This window comes from Lagenorhynchus albirostris, chromosome 12 (assembly GCF_949774975.1).
Source record: "Lagenorhynchus albirostris chromosome 12, mLagAlb1.1, whole genome shotgun sequence".
Lineage (NCBI taxonomy): Eukaryota > Metazoa > Chordata > Mammalia > Artiodactyla > Delphinidae > Lagenorhynchus > Lagenorhynchus albirostris.
The window spans coordinates 6,111,207-6,127,342 of record NC_083106.1 but is presented as its reverse complement, the minus strand read 5'-3'; the positions used below and the strand labels follow the sequence as shown (position 1 = coordinate 6,127,342).

At 36.1% G+C, this 16,136-nt stretch overlaps 2 protein-coding genes across 7 annotated transcripts in view; one reads left to right on the top strand and one right to left on the bottom strand.

Annotated features, from left to right (window-relative positions):
• LOC132530597 (E3 ubiquitin-protein ligase parkin) overlaps nucleotides 1-16,136 on the bottom strand; it is a 1,420,256-nt gene that overhangs the window by 1,013,942 nt on the left and 390,178 nt on the right. The window lies entirely within an intron of this gene.
• LOC132530599 (protein DEK-like) lies at nucleotides 10,468-12,297 on the top strand. Its single transcript, XM_060167847.1, is given in 1 exon segment — nucleotides 10,468-12,297. A coding segment is annotated over 1 exon segment (1,128 nt). The 5' UTR covers nucleotides 10,468-10,551; the 3' UTR covers nucleotides 11,680-12,297.

Sequence of the window (16,136 nt, the reverse complement as noted above, 5' to 3'; positions counted from 1 at the left end):
ACTGTAAAAAAAAAAAAAAAAAAAAAACACAAAAAAAACCCAAAACAGAAATGGTTAATAACAGAGAAAATGTAGCAGCATTTATACCATCTAGGGTTAAGTTCTACCACTATGCCCAAATATTATTTTTTCTCAACCATTTTCATTCATGCCATTGAAACTTAAATCTCAATGAAATGTAACATTGAAACCAGTTTTCAAAGAACTTTAATTTTGGTTCCACCTGAGATAGCAGATCTATTCCCCACCATTTGGCAACAAAACGTTTCATTTCAGGCAGCCCAATCTTCTCCACTGTGCATCTCTGCTCAGCATGCTTCCTCTTCAGAACCCTCATTCACTTCCCCTCAATACAAATTCCACATATCTTTCAATACTCATCTAAAACAGTATCCTATCCATTAGGATGCTGACTTATCAAACATGTATTGAGTACCTTCAAGGTATACTAGAAATGGTGGGATGAGGGAGATTAAAAGTGACGTTCTTCCATAGGAAATTGGTTGAGTAAAGTATAGTAAATATGTGCAACACACTATTATGCAGCTACAAAAAGTGCATGAGGAATATCTCGATGACCAATGTGAAGTGATACAGTTCGAAGGTGATCTCTATTGCTACAACAGTCTCTATAAACATGAGGGACATATTGTTTAAAAAAAAAATGCAAAGTACATATGTATAGCTGGCTGTCTTTTTCTTAAGGAAATAAGAAAGCACACATATCTGCTCATCTTTACAAAACAAACTCAGGAAGGATAAATCAGAAACATGGTGTTGACTGCACACAAGACGTAACATGGAGGTGGACAACAGGATGAGAGCAATGTGGGGTGAGGGGAAGTGACCCTTTTCTGAGGGTACCTTTTTATATAGGTTTTACTTTTGGAAATATGTTAATGTTCCACACATTCCCAAAATAAAAGATAATCAGAAAAGATGGGAAGATGGGAAAATTCTGTAACGGAAAGCAAATTAAAATAAATATTCCAATTGTATTTCAAATGAATGTTACTACCTCACTGAAGGGAGAAAAAGGAGATGCAGTCCAAGTAATCTATAACTATAGTATTTTACTGTAACCCAGTTTGAACTGGCCTTTCCCACCTCTAAATTTTGTTTGGGTTCTTGGTATTTAAGTGATTTAGGGTCATTTCTTAAATGATTTTGATCCCCTCAGAATCAACCTAAACAGTTTCCATCTTTATTTAATTAGTTTATTTTTTCTGCCTAAAGTACCCACTACAGACTTCACTACACTGAACTTTCCCCTCTTAGTTCATGATCACTTGCCTAGTATAAAAATGTCTCCTTTTTTCGTTATGTGGTTGAATATGGTTATTAAACGAAGTTGTTTTAAACTTGGTGTACTACTAGTAATCACAAACTGCGTATCTAGGACTCGTTTCTCTCTCTCTGAATGTATACAGAGGTGTCCAGCACACCATGCTAGCTGGGTTTGTGAGTTCTGAGTTAATCAGAACATGGAAAGACAATGATGATACAGGTGGCTCATCCAGAAAGATATAGGATAGGATGACTTTGTAATTTGATTTCCCCATTCTACCTATTTTTCTCTTAAATTTTCATCACTGCATTTTTTTAGTTGTTAGTATCTGCTTTATATAATGTTTCTGGTCCTTCCTCAATGTCCAGCTGTTTTCACTTCTTACTGGGTCAGCTTTGTAAGCTTCAAGCAAGCTTCACCCTTATTTCAAAGTGGTTTTGAATCATGGGTCCAAAGGTCATGTTACCTAGAATTTTGTATAAACTAAATGTAAGAAAACTATGAGTATATGACACTCTCTTATGAGAAAAAAATCTGTGGTTTTATTTTCCTAATCAGGCTTTGTGAAAACAATGTTGCCTGCTCTAAGTTTTTTATTTACTTCTTGATTCTCTGTGTCACTAATATTTGATTGCTGAATAAATGTTATTTTGTGTATTTTCAATTATAACCTATAAAAAAGTATACATAGATCTTCTAAGTATTTCTCAGATTTTCCACTATTTCTAAGTATGTTGAAACACCAAGATCCAAATTCATATTTTATATGTGTATTTACTTCTATATGTTTATATGTTAATATTATATCTTTTCTTGCTTAAATTCTTGAATAGTTCAAAATGGAAATTAAAAAGAAGAGAAATCTAAGATGCTAAGAACCAATTCTTCTAAGACATGATTAAATAATTGGGGTATTTTCATTAGTTTTCAAAAATACATATGGAAAGCAACCTTAATAACTCCCCTTACTCCCAGTGGTTTATCTGAAATATTTTTATACAACTAAATACAGAGGCAGAAAAAGAATTCTGGGACAGGTTATTCTGATGAACCCTAGTCTGAATAACTATGAAATCAGTAAGCTGGTGAGAGATGCTGGCCAAAGCACTCAGGTGATTTGGAAATTCTTTCTCACAGTGAATGATGGTTCTAGAAGGCTGCAAGGCTGGAGGGAGACCAGAGCCCCCTTCTCTGGAGAGGCCATGGGACTTTCTAGGAAAAGATTGGCTGGTGCTTACCCCTGTAGGGCAATTTTCAATATAGGTAATTATTTTTTGTGTATCTAAATCTTCCCTGCAAGTTCAATTGGGAATAGTTTCATTAAAGGTTATTCTTTCCACACCATAAATTAATCCCCATACTGTATACCCCTTGTGAATCTCAAAATGGAGTTGTGAAGATTAATCATTTAATTTGTGTGAACTCTTTGGAGACTGTTTTCCCCTAGCTCTTCAGGAAGCTCAATATATGCCTAGCTGCACACAATAGATATTTTTAACAAATTAATTTATCGAACAACTACTATGTGTCTATTACTATGCTAGGCAGTGTGAGGATAGAGAAAAAATATAACAACAATCTGTGGCTTCAAGGAATTTATAACCTAGTTCAGTAAACAAAAATTTGAAAAGGTAAGTTCACACAGACCATGATCTCAAATGTCTACAAGCCTGGGAAGGAAAGTGAAATAAAAGTAAATTGCCTGGAGGGACCCTGGTAACCAGGAGACCCTGCTGCCCATCCAGGGACACCCAGGCCTCAGTTCCAGGCAACTGCTAACTCAAGAAACGAGTGCCAGCCTTGTCAGACCCGTTGTTTGACTTGGTTGAAACTGGAAGTACAGATATTTATGTGTAATTAACCACTTTTCAAATATTGGCACCAATTCAAAATTTGTGTTTTTAAAACTCTTGGTGAGTCAATACAAACCCATCTGTAGGTCACCTTTAGCTGGTGAGCTGACATTGTGAAACCTCAGATATGAAACAACAACAAAACCAACTAGATATAATTAAGCACAAAAAGAGATGTTATAAATAATATATGCATAAAAGAGAAAAATGAAACTGGGTGTCAGAGTGGAGGATGCCATACAAAATGGAAGCCCTGAACTGAATTCTGAAGGGAAATTCTAAATCTTAAGACTATAGGGAACATAAAAAATAAAAGTTTGCTGACATGTCAAGGCTAAATGTGCTCTATTGTAAGGAAATGTATCCTAAACGATGGTGACATGTCCTTAACAGAAAAATCTAGAAAGTGCTGTAAACATTAAAGGAAATAATGAATAATTTTCAAATAAACTCAGTTGTGAACCACATCCAATATCACTAATGGAATATTTCTCCATTCCTAATAATAGAAGATGATTATGAAAATGAAAATCCTATTTTCAGAAACTGAGACACAGATGTAGAGAACAAACATATGGACACCAAGGGAGGAAAGGGGGTGGTGCTGGTGGGATGAATTGAGAGATTGGGATTGACATGTATACGCTAATATGTATAAAATGGATAACTAATAAGAACCTGCTGTATAAAAAAATAAATAAAATTCAAAATTTCAAAAAAAAGAATTTATGATGAAAATTTTTTTTAAAAAAAATGAAAATCCTTGTTGCCTTCAGCTTTTAAGATATAAAAAGTAGTTATTGTTAATGCATTAGGAGATCCAGGGGGTTATACAGACAAGAATAATGACCCTACCATTTGCTTTTAGGACATTCTGAAATATTTGTCAAGCTGGAAATTGTGTGCAGGTGACATTTAAGAATTAAACGGTCTTTGAAAGCTCCCTTCTCCTGGAAATGCCTCGATCGGTTATAACAAGAAAGGATGCAGGCTCATTTGTGCAAAACTGCCCACAGCCTTTACGTCAGCTGCTGCTAACAGGAGCCAGGGAATCATTACACACATCTCTGTTGTTTGTAGCCCTGCAGGGTCACGACACCTCCTTCAGACTCACTTTTTATTTCCTGATCGATGGAGATGCAGCCACAGTGGAGTGTAAAATAATATTCATGCACCTCTGCTAAGAAAGAAAAGTCAAAAACAGAAGGGGAAAAACAAGTGCTTTTTGTGGGGAGAGAGAAATTGGAAATAGATTGGTTGAAATAAAAGACTGATGAAGAGGTATTCAAAGCTTGCAGGAAAAAAAATGGTGAAAACAACTGATGTCAGGAAGCTTTTGATAAGACACTCAAAAATGTAATTTTAATATTTATTGCTTGTAGTGAAATTGATCAGTATGTCGGGCGTGATGAGGTCATGAAAGAAGAGATAGATGCAGGCAAATTTATTATTTCTGCTTCTGTTCTTTCTAGTTTGATATTAGTCTATTTTCCCCCAATAAACTATCCTATTGCATACCTCCCACATTCTGCTATTTTTTGGTAATGTAATTTATCTGTCATCTTTTATAAAATACTAAGGTACCCATTTGTTGTAAGGGTAGGGATAAAAATAACCTCCTTTAGAAGAACACACTGACTCTAACCAGCTAAGGATCTACATTGTAAACCATATGAAAGACAAGTGAATCCTCTAGTGGACCTTTATCAAATTATATTTTCTGGTCCTGAGGCAACCCACCCTCCTTGAGCTTTTTTATTTGTGTGCATGAGACAGAACTGGGAATGTTAATTAACATGGAGATTGACTGTCATACAATAATATTCTGTTGTTTTCCTCTTTTTTTGCATATTTATTTAACTAGGATAGTTTGATAAATATACTTCAATTCCATTTTATTTAAATCAAGAAAATAAATATGAAAAAAATCAGAATAAATGATGCAAGTTAGTCAAAGATCTTGAAAGACCTCTTGAAAGACTGAGCCTCATGTCTTAAGAATTGAATCCAAATGTGAGCCTGTGCCGTCCTGTGTACCACCTACTGATAAAACTCAGATCCCTCAACCATAAAGTGAAGATGATAATGATACCTCCTTCCTCACAGAGCACAGTAATCAGGTCTCTTTATCCAGAAAACGCTTCTGGATCTATACACAGAAGAGTGGAGGCAGTCATCTCACTGAAAGTGGTGAAGGGATCCTCCTCTTGGTGGTTTTCCAAAGAACCACAGCACTTATTTAGCTGTGCATTGCAGATCTCTAAAGATGTTTGCACTTACACTGTAGGAAAGGCTTGAGAAAACATCCCGCACCTGTATTATAAAAGTTGTTATTGTTGAAATTATTTTTAATGTTATCACGATATTACTATTATTTTGAGAGTTTTGGGTGAAAGCAAATAGAGAATATTGGAAGATAAGAGATAAAGCCTCACCAAAACATTTAAATGTTGCCACTAGTTTAGGATGCATCCTGCATCTCACCATTTCCACCAAAATCACCCTAGTCTAGCCACTACCCTCTCACTCTTATGCTACTGCCATGGCCCTCTTTCTGGATCCCTAGTTTGCCTCTTCCAGTCCAGTCTTCCCACAGCAGCCAGAGGGGTTTTATTGTAATATAAATCAGATTTATAGCCTTACCCATACCAAAACCTCGGGTTACTTCCCATTTCCCTTAGAATAAAATCCAAACTCCATACAGCCATGAGGGTTGGCATGCCTGGCTCCTGCCCGCTTCTTAGGACTCCTCTGGGCTCACCCTCCACATCTTGTACCAACCTCCTGCCCCCACCAGCATTCAGTCTGTTCCTCAGACTAGTCAGTCTCGCTCCGAAAGCTACCCCTTCTGCACCTAGGGCATTCACCACTCAGCTGTCTGCAGGGCTGTCTCCTCCTGCTTCTTGGCTTCTATGGCTCCTTAGAGAGCCCTCCACCCATGGCCCCTTGCAAAGGAGCTGCCTCTACACCTTCACTCTCTGCCCCATGGCCCTGCTTTACTTTATTCTTTTTACTAATCACCATAAAAGTTTTTTTGTTTATTTATTCGATTCCTTCTCTGATTTCCCTCACTCTCATCCTCTTTGAATGAAACATCCATTAAGGCAAGGACTTAGTTGCATGTAACAGACCTCAGTTGCCTAGGTCTGTTCTTAGGTTAGTAGGGAATCCATACCTGTCTTTAGTTCAATGTATTACTATGTGACCAGGAAAGTCCTTGTGATGGGCTGAGTAATGGCTTCCTCAAAGACATCCATATCCTAATCTCTGGAACCTGTGAATATGTGGTTTCATGTGGCAAAGGCACTTTGCAGATACAATTAAATTAAGTTGAGGATCTTGAGTTGGGAGATTATCTTGGATTTTCTGGGTGGGACCACTGTAATCACAAACATCCTTATAAGAGGAGGCAGGTGGGTCAGGGTCAGGGAAGGCTATGTGATGATGGAAGCAGAGGTCTGAGTGATGCAAGGCCATGAGCCAAGGTGGCCTCTAGAACTTGGAAAAGGTAAGGAAATGGATTCTCCTCTAGAACCCCCAGAAAGAATGTAGGCCTGTTAACACCTTGATTTTAACTTTCTGAGACTGACTTTGGAATTCTGACTTCCAGAACTGTAAGAGAATAAATTTGTCGTATTTTAAGTCACCAAGTTTGGGGTAATTTTTAAAGCAGCAATAGGAAACTCTACAGTAATGGATATATGAAAATGTTATACACAATTCAAAGGGAATAGTGAATTCAAAACACCTGACAGACTTTTATGGTCAATGTAGTCTGAAACATCATAGTAAATATTTTGACTAAATATAGCATCCATATTATATATTATTATCTATTTATCAATAAAAATAAGTGTATGATCCTTAAGTTTTCAGTATTAAAAGAAAAAATTTAAATTGTTGCAATCAGAAAGGTTCTCTGGCAATCATCTAGCTCTTTTTCTGTCTCCTGACAATTTTTTACCTAAAATATGTGAAAACAGAAAATTACAGATGCCATATTTTTCAAAAAAGTCTTGGCTGTAAATGAATAACAAGGTCATAGATGGTAACCTTAAAGTTCATGGTTGAAATGAAGACTATGAAAGAATAAAAGACTCTTAGACCAGAGGCCAAGAGAAGAAAAGCTTTCTGCTATCAACTAACTAGCAGGAGTAGGTTGATGGATATTTAATACCAGCTACTAAGTTTAAGTTAAAACTGTATTTATTTGGTATCTTATCATAAAGATAGCTTTTATTTTAAGTCTCTTTGCTAACAAGGGTGATTAATTTTCCTGTAACACTTGAAATTTTGTTATATTAGTTTGACAGACTATTGCTTTAGAATTTTGAGATTTAAAATTTTTATAAAAATAGATTTGTTACAATGTTAGCTGCAGAAACTTTTACTGAAAATTATCAATGATGCTTCATCGGAGATGGTTTGTACCTGGCAACTAATGGTAATTAATTTACAACAACTTCATTGATTTGGATCTAATTAACTGACGTTGTCAAAGGGCTATGAAGAGTCTCCTAAAATTAGGAACATAGCTAATGTACCCTCCTTGTAAAATCTATTTTACACATGAAAATAAAAGTGACTCTAACAACGCATAATTATAATTTGTTTGGATAATTACTGTATGTAGTGCTATTCTTAAAATTTTCCATTGCTTACGGTGAGAAAACTCCACATGATCTAAACCCTTCCCAAGAGAGGGGAAGGAAGCTCTGTTCCCCTCAGCATGATCACAGGGCATAGCCACTTGCCATGCTCTCTTCATCACATCTTCACACATTTATTTTTGATTCGAGATAATTAATTTTCAAATTCCAATATTCCTTTTCCTTTCAGTGTCTGCTCTCCTTTCCTGAATACTTTTCCAAAATTTCCCCAAGTATCCTTTCTAAGCATCAGAGACCCAAACAACAAAGCAAACAATCAAGATTCTTGGTAATGCAGACACACGCCCCAACCCACCAAAACAGACATGCACACACACACATAACACTTATATACTATGCTTATAAGTGCAAGTATGTTTGTGTACATTTTGCTTCAAAAATTAGAATAATTTATGCAGATAGCTACTTAGAAATAATCAGCATTCAACCAAATAAGGAAATCTCAATTATTCAAGATCATCTCTGAGAAAGAAAGTACCTGTTTCTCTTGTTATGGCTCCTCTGCAGTAGCAGGTTCCATCATAAGAGTTTTACCTTTATCTTAGCACTCAGCCTGTAATTCATCATGAGCCTTGGGATTCTCGTTATTTGTCTTTTTCTCAGCCAGTTCTTTCCATTAGACATCTGGCTTATGTTCCCTCCCTGATTTTTATTATTCTTCTCTTGTTGACCTCATTGTCACTGGCTTGTATTCATTTCTCCAACCTGTCAAGAGCATTTGGAATTCTGATCCTATCCCCCCCAGGTTCTGCTACCTCATCTGACTTTACGATATCCTCATACGAGGTAAGCATGCATCTATTCCATCATCCAGTCACTGATGGAGATGTTTAACAGTCCTGGACACAGGCTGACCCTGGCGACACACCACCTGTGTCTGCCAAGTTAATGTCATGCCATTATTAATTACCCCTCAGGAGAAGTGTAGAGGATGACAAGGGATAACATACCTCTAACTGTCCCAAACAGTGAAACAACTAGCTCATGGGCTTCTGTGAATTTCATTTACATAAGTGGTTTTTGATCTTTTAGCAGTCACAGAGCCTTTGAGGATCAGAAAAAAGTTATGGATTGTCCTTCCTGATTTACACAAACATTTTGCATACGATTTCAGATGATTCAAGGACTTCCCTTGAAGTGCATCTCTGGAGCTCCTAGAGGTCTGGGATGTTTAGATTAGGATACTAATTCAGATATCTCTAAATACTGCAGCATCTACATTATCTTGAAAATTAATGTTACATTTCATAAATGCCAGAAGAAATTACAATTTGAAGGATATTCTTTAGCATGGATACCTTAAAATTCTCTTGATTGACATACACTATCAGACAAAAGAGAGAATTATTCATGTGTTTAAATGAAAATGATTTGTTTGAAATGAGGTGAAGTTAATTTTTCTAATTGCAGTAAAATACACGTAACATAAAATTGAGCATCTTAACACTTTTAAGTATACAGTTCATTACTGCCAAGTATATTCACACTGTTGTGCAACCAATCTCTAGAACCTTTTCATCTTGCAAAGTTGAAACTCTACACCCATTAAACAACAACTTCGCATTTCCCCTGACCCCAATCCCTAGCAACCACTATTTTACTTTCTCTTTCTACAATTTGGCTGTTCTAGACACCTCATATAAGTGGAATCACACAGTATTTGTCTTGTTGTGTCTGATTTATTTTACTTAGCATGGTCTCCTCCAGGTTCACCCATGTTGCAGCATGTGTCAGAATTTCACTCTTTTTTAAGGCTGAATAATATGCCATTTTATGTATAGACCACATTCTGTTTATCCATTCATCCAACAGTGGACACATGGGTTGCTTACACTTTTTAGCTACTGCAAATAATGCTGCTATGAACATGGGTGCTGCAAAATTAAACGTTCAACAAAGAAATCTTACTGCTTAGATAAAGGCTATTGCACTCAGTGTTTTCAGGTTTGTTTTAAGTTTTTAAAATACTCTATTATTTTTATTGCTAAACATAATGGACATGAAGAAAGCTACACAAAACTAACTCAATGGATTATCACAATGTGAACAGTCAAATAACTACAATCCAAATCAAGACACAGAAAAAAAAAGTCCTATGTGGAACTTACTTTCTAAAGTATATCTACTACATGCTAGATATTTCTCATACACAATTTATTTGGTCTCCCTAAGAATGCCACCAAGTGGGATGTAAACTGATACAGCCACTATGGAGAACAGTATGGAGGCTCCTTAAATAACCAGAAATAGAACTACCATATGACCCAGCAATCCCACTACTGGGCATATACCCTGAGAAAACCATAATTCAGAAAGACTCATGTACCACAGTGTTCACTGCAGCACTATTTACAACAGCCAGGTCATGGAAGCAACCTAAATGCCCATCGACAGACAAATGGATAAAGAAGATGTGGTACATATAAACAATGGAATATGACTCAGCCATAAAAAGGAACGAAACTGGGTCATTTGTAGAGACGTGGACAGACCTAGAGACTGTCATACAGAGTGAAGTAAGTCAGAAAGAAAACCAAATGTCGTATATTAAAGCATATATGTGGAATCTAGAAAAATGGTACAGATGAACTGGTTTGCAAGGCAAAAATACAGACACAGATGTAGAGAAAAAATGTATGGAGTCCGCGCGCGTCCTCCTCGGTGCCCGTCGCCACCGCCCGGAGCGTCTTCGTGCCCTCGCGCGCCAGGCCCGCGGCGGCCGGGACCCGTGGTCCACAGCATGTCCTCCTCCGGCCCTGCTGCGGAGGGAGAGGGAGCCCCCGCCCAGCTCACGTCCGAGAAAGAGCCCGAAATGCCCGGCCCGAGAGAAGAAAGTGAAGAGGAGGACGAGGACGACGAGGAGGAGGAGGAAGAGGAAGAGAAAGAAAAGAGTCTCATCGTGGAAGGCAAGAGGGAAAAGAAAAAAGTAGAGAGATTGACAATGCAAGTCCCTTCCTTGCAAAGAGAGCCATTTACAATTGCACAAGGAAAGGGGCAGAAACTTTGTGAAATTGAAAGGATACATTTTTTTCTGAGTAAGAAGAAAACGGATGAACTTAGAAATCTACATAAACTGCTTTACAACAGACCAGGCACAGTGTCCTCATTAAAGAAGAATGTGGGTCAGTTCAGTGGATTTCCATTTGAAAAAGGAAGTATCCAATATAAAAAGAAGGAAGAAATGTTGAAAAAATTTAGAAATGCCATGTTAAAGAGCATCTGCGAGGTTCTTGATTTGGAGCGATCAGGTGTAAATAGTGAACTGGTGAAAAGGATCTTGAATTTCTTAATGCATCCAAAGCCTTCTGGCAAACCGTTGCCAAAATCTAAAAAAACTTCTAGCAAAGGCAACAAGAAGGAACGGAACAGTTCTGGAATGTCCAGGAAAGCTAAGTGAACCAAATGTCCTGAAATTCTGTCAGATGAATCTAGCAGTGATGAAGAGGAAAAGAAAAACAAAGAAGAGTCTTCAGATGATGAAGATAAAGAAAGTGAAGAGGAGCCACCAAAAAAGACATCCAAAAGAGAAAAACCCAAACAGAAAGCCACTTCTAAAAGTAAAAAGTCTGTAAAAAGTGCTAATGTTAAGAAGGCAGATAGCAGTACCACCAAGAAGAATCAAAATAGTTCCAAAAAAGAAAGTGAATCTGAGGATAGTTCAGATGATGAACCTTTAATTAAAAAATTGAAGAAGCCTCCTACAGATGAAGAGTTAAAGGAAACAGTAAAGAAATTATTGGCCAGTGCTAACTTGGAGGAAGTCACAATGAAACAGATTTGCAAAGAGGTATATGAAAATTATCCTGCTTATGACTTAACTGAAAGAAAAGAGTTCATAAAAACAACTGTTAAAGAGCTAATTTCTTAAGAGGACAGAAACAGATGACCTGTACCCATGGATTTAAAGATCTGATTTATACCATTATACCAGCAAAGAGAATGTATTTCCTTTTCTAAATCTTTGCAAGCATCGTGTTGGTAGAACTTCCTTCTGACCTTTTTATCTTGAGTGTTAGGTGAATTTGCGTTTGCCATTTTAAATTGCATTTCTATGCAGTTTTTAGTTTAAATTTTTGCATGGCAGTAATTGTCCCTTGCTTTTATAGTTGTATTTTGTACATTTTGGATTTCTTTATATAAGACTATAGATTCTTGAACTGTTGTAGTTTTTAGTGTGCACGCAATATTAGCTTAAGACATACTTTTAATCGTAGAACAGAAACGATCATAACTGGCATTTATACATGCAGAGACTATTGCAGTATTTAGCATATGAAATATTTTGAATATACATCTGTCAGTGTGAAAGCTCAGTGTGTGTTCATCATATTAAAAATACACAAGCTTCAGCCGTCCAGATGACTGAATCAGAACTTTTCTCCTGCATGTGTATATATGTCAAATTGTCAGCATGACAAGAGTGACAGATGTTATTTTTGTATTTTTAAAAACGAATTTGTTGTATATAAAGTTTTTTTATTTTTTTTGTGCAGATCAATTTTTAAACTCATATAAGTACGTATCTTTACAGTTATTATAAACTATGAAACGTCAGTGTTCAGCCAGATGGTATGACGGAGCAGTGAAAGTCAGAATTCAGTGAAGAAAATACTGAAGGAACATATAGTTCTCTGCTTTGCCTTGGAAGTGTCATCAATTTATAGTTTTAGTGTTAACCCTGCAACAGTGTCTGTAGATACATTTTATAGTGAGGATAGACCAAAATCAACACATCAAAACTTCAAAAATTTGGGAGAGTTAGATTAAGTAGAAGCACATTTTGCTTATAATAAATGAACTGATTTTTATTAACTGCTTTTGCCCATATAAAATGCTGATATTTACAGGAAACCTGGCCACCTTTATAATTATGGTGAAAGTACCAGTTGTAATTCCAGATTAAGATAATGTGTAGACAGTAGTGGGTATCTGACAAAGTATTTCTCAAAAGTGATAACAGACTTATTTTTAACATTAAAGAAACTTAATGTATTTGTGGAATCAGGGGTGTTAGGCTTTAAATTTTGGCCAATTAGGATTCTAGGTGATCAACGTATGGACCACTCCTGAATGAGACTAATTTTGTCTTTTAACTTAACTGTCTTAATCGGTTTATTAAATTATCTCTTAATTTTAAAATAAAACATGCTGCTTATACAAGAATTAGGCCTTTGATAAACCATTGAGTGTTTAAAATATCTTTGCATCATAGAACAGAAATATATAAAATTGATATGTTGACTGTTAACAGATGTTTTCACAGGTTTGACTTGTTTCTTGATAAAGTTATTAAGACATTAGAGAAAGGTATACTTAATACAAATTAATGGAATAAACAACTAAATGAGACTTAATAATTGGCATTTGGTTTTAAATATTTAATTTGTTCCTATAAACCTTGTCAATAAAAATAATAAATCACCAAAAAAAAAAAAAAATGTATGGTCACCAAGGGGGAAAAGCCGGGGGTGGGGTGGTGGGATGAATTGGGCGATTGGGATTGACATGTATACACTAATGTGTATAAAATAGATAGCTAATAAGAACCTCCTGTATAAAAAAATAAAAATCAAGTGTTTAGAAAAAAAAAAGAATGCCGCCAAGTAGGTATCATTATCCCCATTTTTTAAGTTGAGTAAGGGAAAGATGAACAGAGAAAGTACAATGTCACATAGCTAATAAGTGACAGAAGTGGGATTCAAAAGATCAGTCTCTTCTACCACACATCGACATCTGGTTAGACTAGGCAGAGGCCAGTGGGCTCAATTAAACCCATCAACTATATTAAAAATTACCAGAGGAATAAATCTGAGTGATATTTGGTTAATGACCACACTGTTTATCCTTTTGATATTCTTCACAGTAACTTCTACCCACTCTTCTCATTCTGCCCTCTGGAGTCATTTAAATAGACACATTAACGTGCCTACTTAAGAACAACCCCTAAGTAGCTGAGCACATCCCCATGAAAACTCATTCCAGGGATCCTCTGGAGGTTCCCTCACTGAGACCGGGTCTCCAGACCCTTTACTTTCCTGATAGTCCTTTTGTGGCCACTCTCTACTTCGTAAATGCACCTTGTAAACTGAGGTTCTCTCCAGAACTGACATTGTATTTTAGACATTCACTACCCAATGCAAAGAACAATTCATACATTCACTCATTCAAAAAATATTTATTTAGAGCTTTCCATGTGCCCAGCATTGCTCCAGACTATACCTTCTCTGGCAATACTTAGATTGATGCAGGGAAGGCTGCCGGCACATTTTTATAGTCTTGTCACACTGTTGACTCATACTGAACTTGGCATCAACTAAAACCCTAGATGCTTTTTATATGAAATACTACCAAGGCAGGTCTTCATCATCCTATATTTATGTAATTGGTTTTTTGAAGCTAAATCCTTATGCTATCTTCACAGTAGATCTCCAGGTTTTACTGCGGTAATCTTCTAAAATTGATGTTTTGGTTTGTTATCAGAATACAATGATATTTTAAAATGCTTCTTGTAGGCTTTAAAGTGTAAAACTTTATCTGTTGAAAGAGAATTGTTTCCTCCTTTATACACCTCTCTTTTTCCTTAAAAGCAATCAAACAAACTCTTTGTAATTGTTCTCTTTTGTCAAGGTTTGCACCTTACAGGCATTATCACATCTCTGCTTTACAAACCAGAGTACACTGACACCAAGAGAGAGCAAAAAGAAAATGCAAGTAGAAAACAGTGTTTCTTTAAACTGAAATCTTTTATTTCCTATGTGCCAAAAATGGAAATTGATCTGACTGCATTACAATTTTTCAAAACTAAAAATTAGTTCTTAAAGTGGCTAAATGTAGCTAGGAAATGCCTGAACAGTCCATGGGAAGTTTTTATTCCATTAGTTCAATGAATACAGCTAATGACTGAGAAAGTTTAAAGTTTACTGAAGAAGTTTACTACTTTAAACTTTAAAGTAGCTGAGACAAGTTATTATGATTAGGACTTAGGGGAAAGAACCAAGAGCCTCAAGAGTAGGGCAGCCAGATTTGGCAAATAAAAATACAAGGCACTCAATTAAATTTGAATTTCAGATTTGTTGTCCATCTGTAATTCAAATTTAACTGGGTATCCTATATTTTATCCGCCAACCCTATACAACAGCCTTGGAAATGGTAATTATTAATTAACAGAAACATTAATACCAGAATTACTTATTTCTTTACCAGAACTCATTACCCACAAAAAAGGGTAGCTAATGTAATTTGGTACATGAGAGCAAATTACTTCATTCATGAAAAATTATGACAACTCTGTCTCACATTATAAGACATCTGTAAATGGAGAAGTTATTTTTTTGTTTTAAGATGAGAAATATAAACTATTCTCATATAAAGCAATAGAAAAGTAAATAAAATTTGCATTTCTGGTGGCTTAACTATACAAAGTAAATTAGGAATGGCATAGTGACAGTACTTAGAGAAATTAAGCATACAGACATTCTATGACTCAGCAACCCTATTGCTAACTATGTGTCAGAGAAATTAATCAGTGGCATAGAGTAGAGGACCACACATATATGGGCAATAGATTTCAGATAAAGGTGAAATGGCAATTCTGTAGAGAAAAAAAAATACTCTTTTCTACAAATGGTGCTGGAACAATTGGACATCTATATGCAAACAAAAGAACACCAATCAAATTTTGATACATACTAACCATCATATACAAACATTAATTAAAAATGAAACTTCGTCCTCAATGTAATATGTAAAACAGTAAAATATCTAAAAGAAAATATAGAAGAAATTATTTTTAACCTTGGGATAGGTAAACAGTTCTGAGATGTGACATCAAAAGTATTATCCAGGGCTTCCCTGGTGGCGCAGTGGTTGAGAGTCCGCCTGCCGATGCAGGGGACACGGGTTCGTGCCTCGGTCCAGGAGGATCCCATATACCGCGGAGCAGCTGGACCCAAGAGCCATGGCCGCTGAGCCTGCGCGTCTGGAGCCTGTGCTCCGCAACGGGAGAGGCCACAACAGTGAGAGGCCCGCGTACCGCCAAAAAAAAAAAAAAAAAAGTATCCATAAAAGAACAGACATATATTTAATTTAATAAAAAATAAAAATTCTTCCCTTTGAAAGATACTATTAAGAGAATGAAAAGATAAAACAGGTTTGTAGAAAATATTGTAAAAAATATATCTGATAAAGAACTTGAATCTAGAATATATAAACTCTGTAAAACTCAATAATAAACATGCAAATACCAAAAAATGTGTGCAAAACATTTCAAAAGATATTTCACCAAAGAAGACATATGGATGGCAAGTAGGTACATGAAAATGTGCA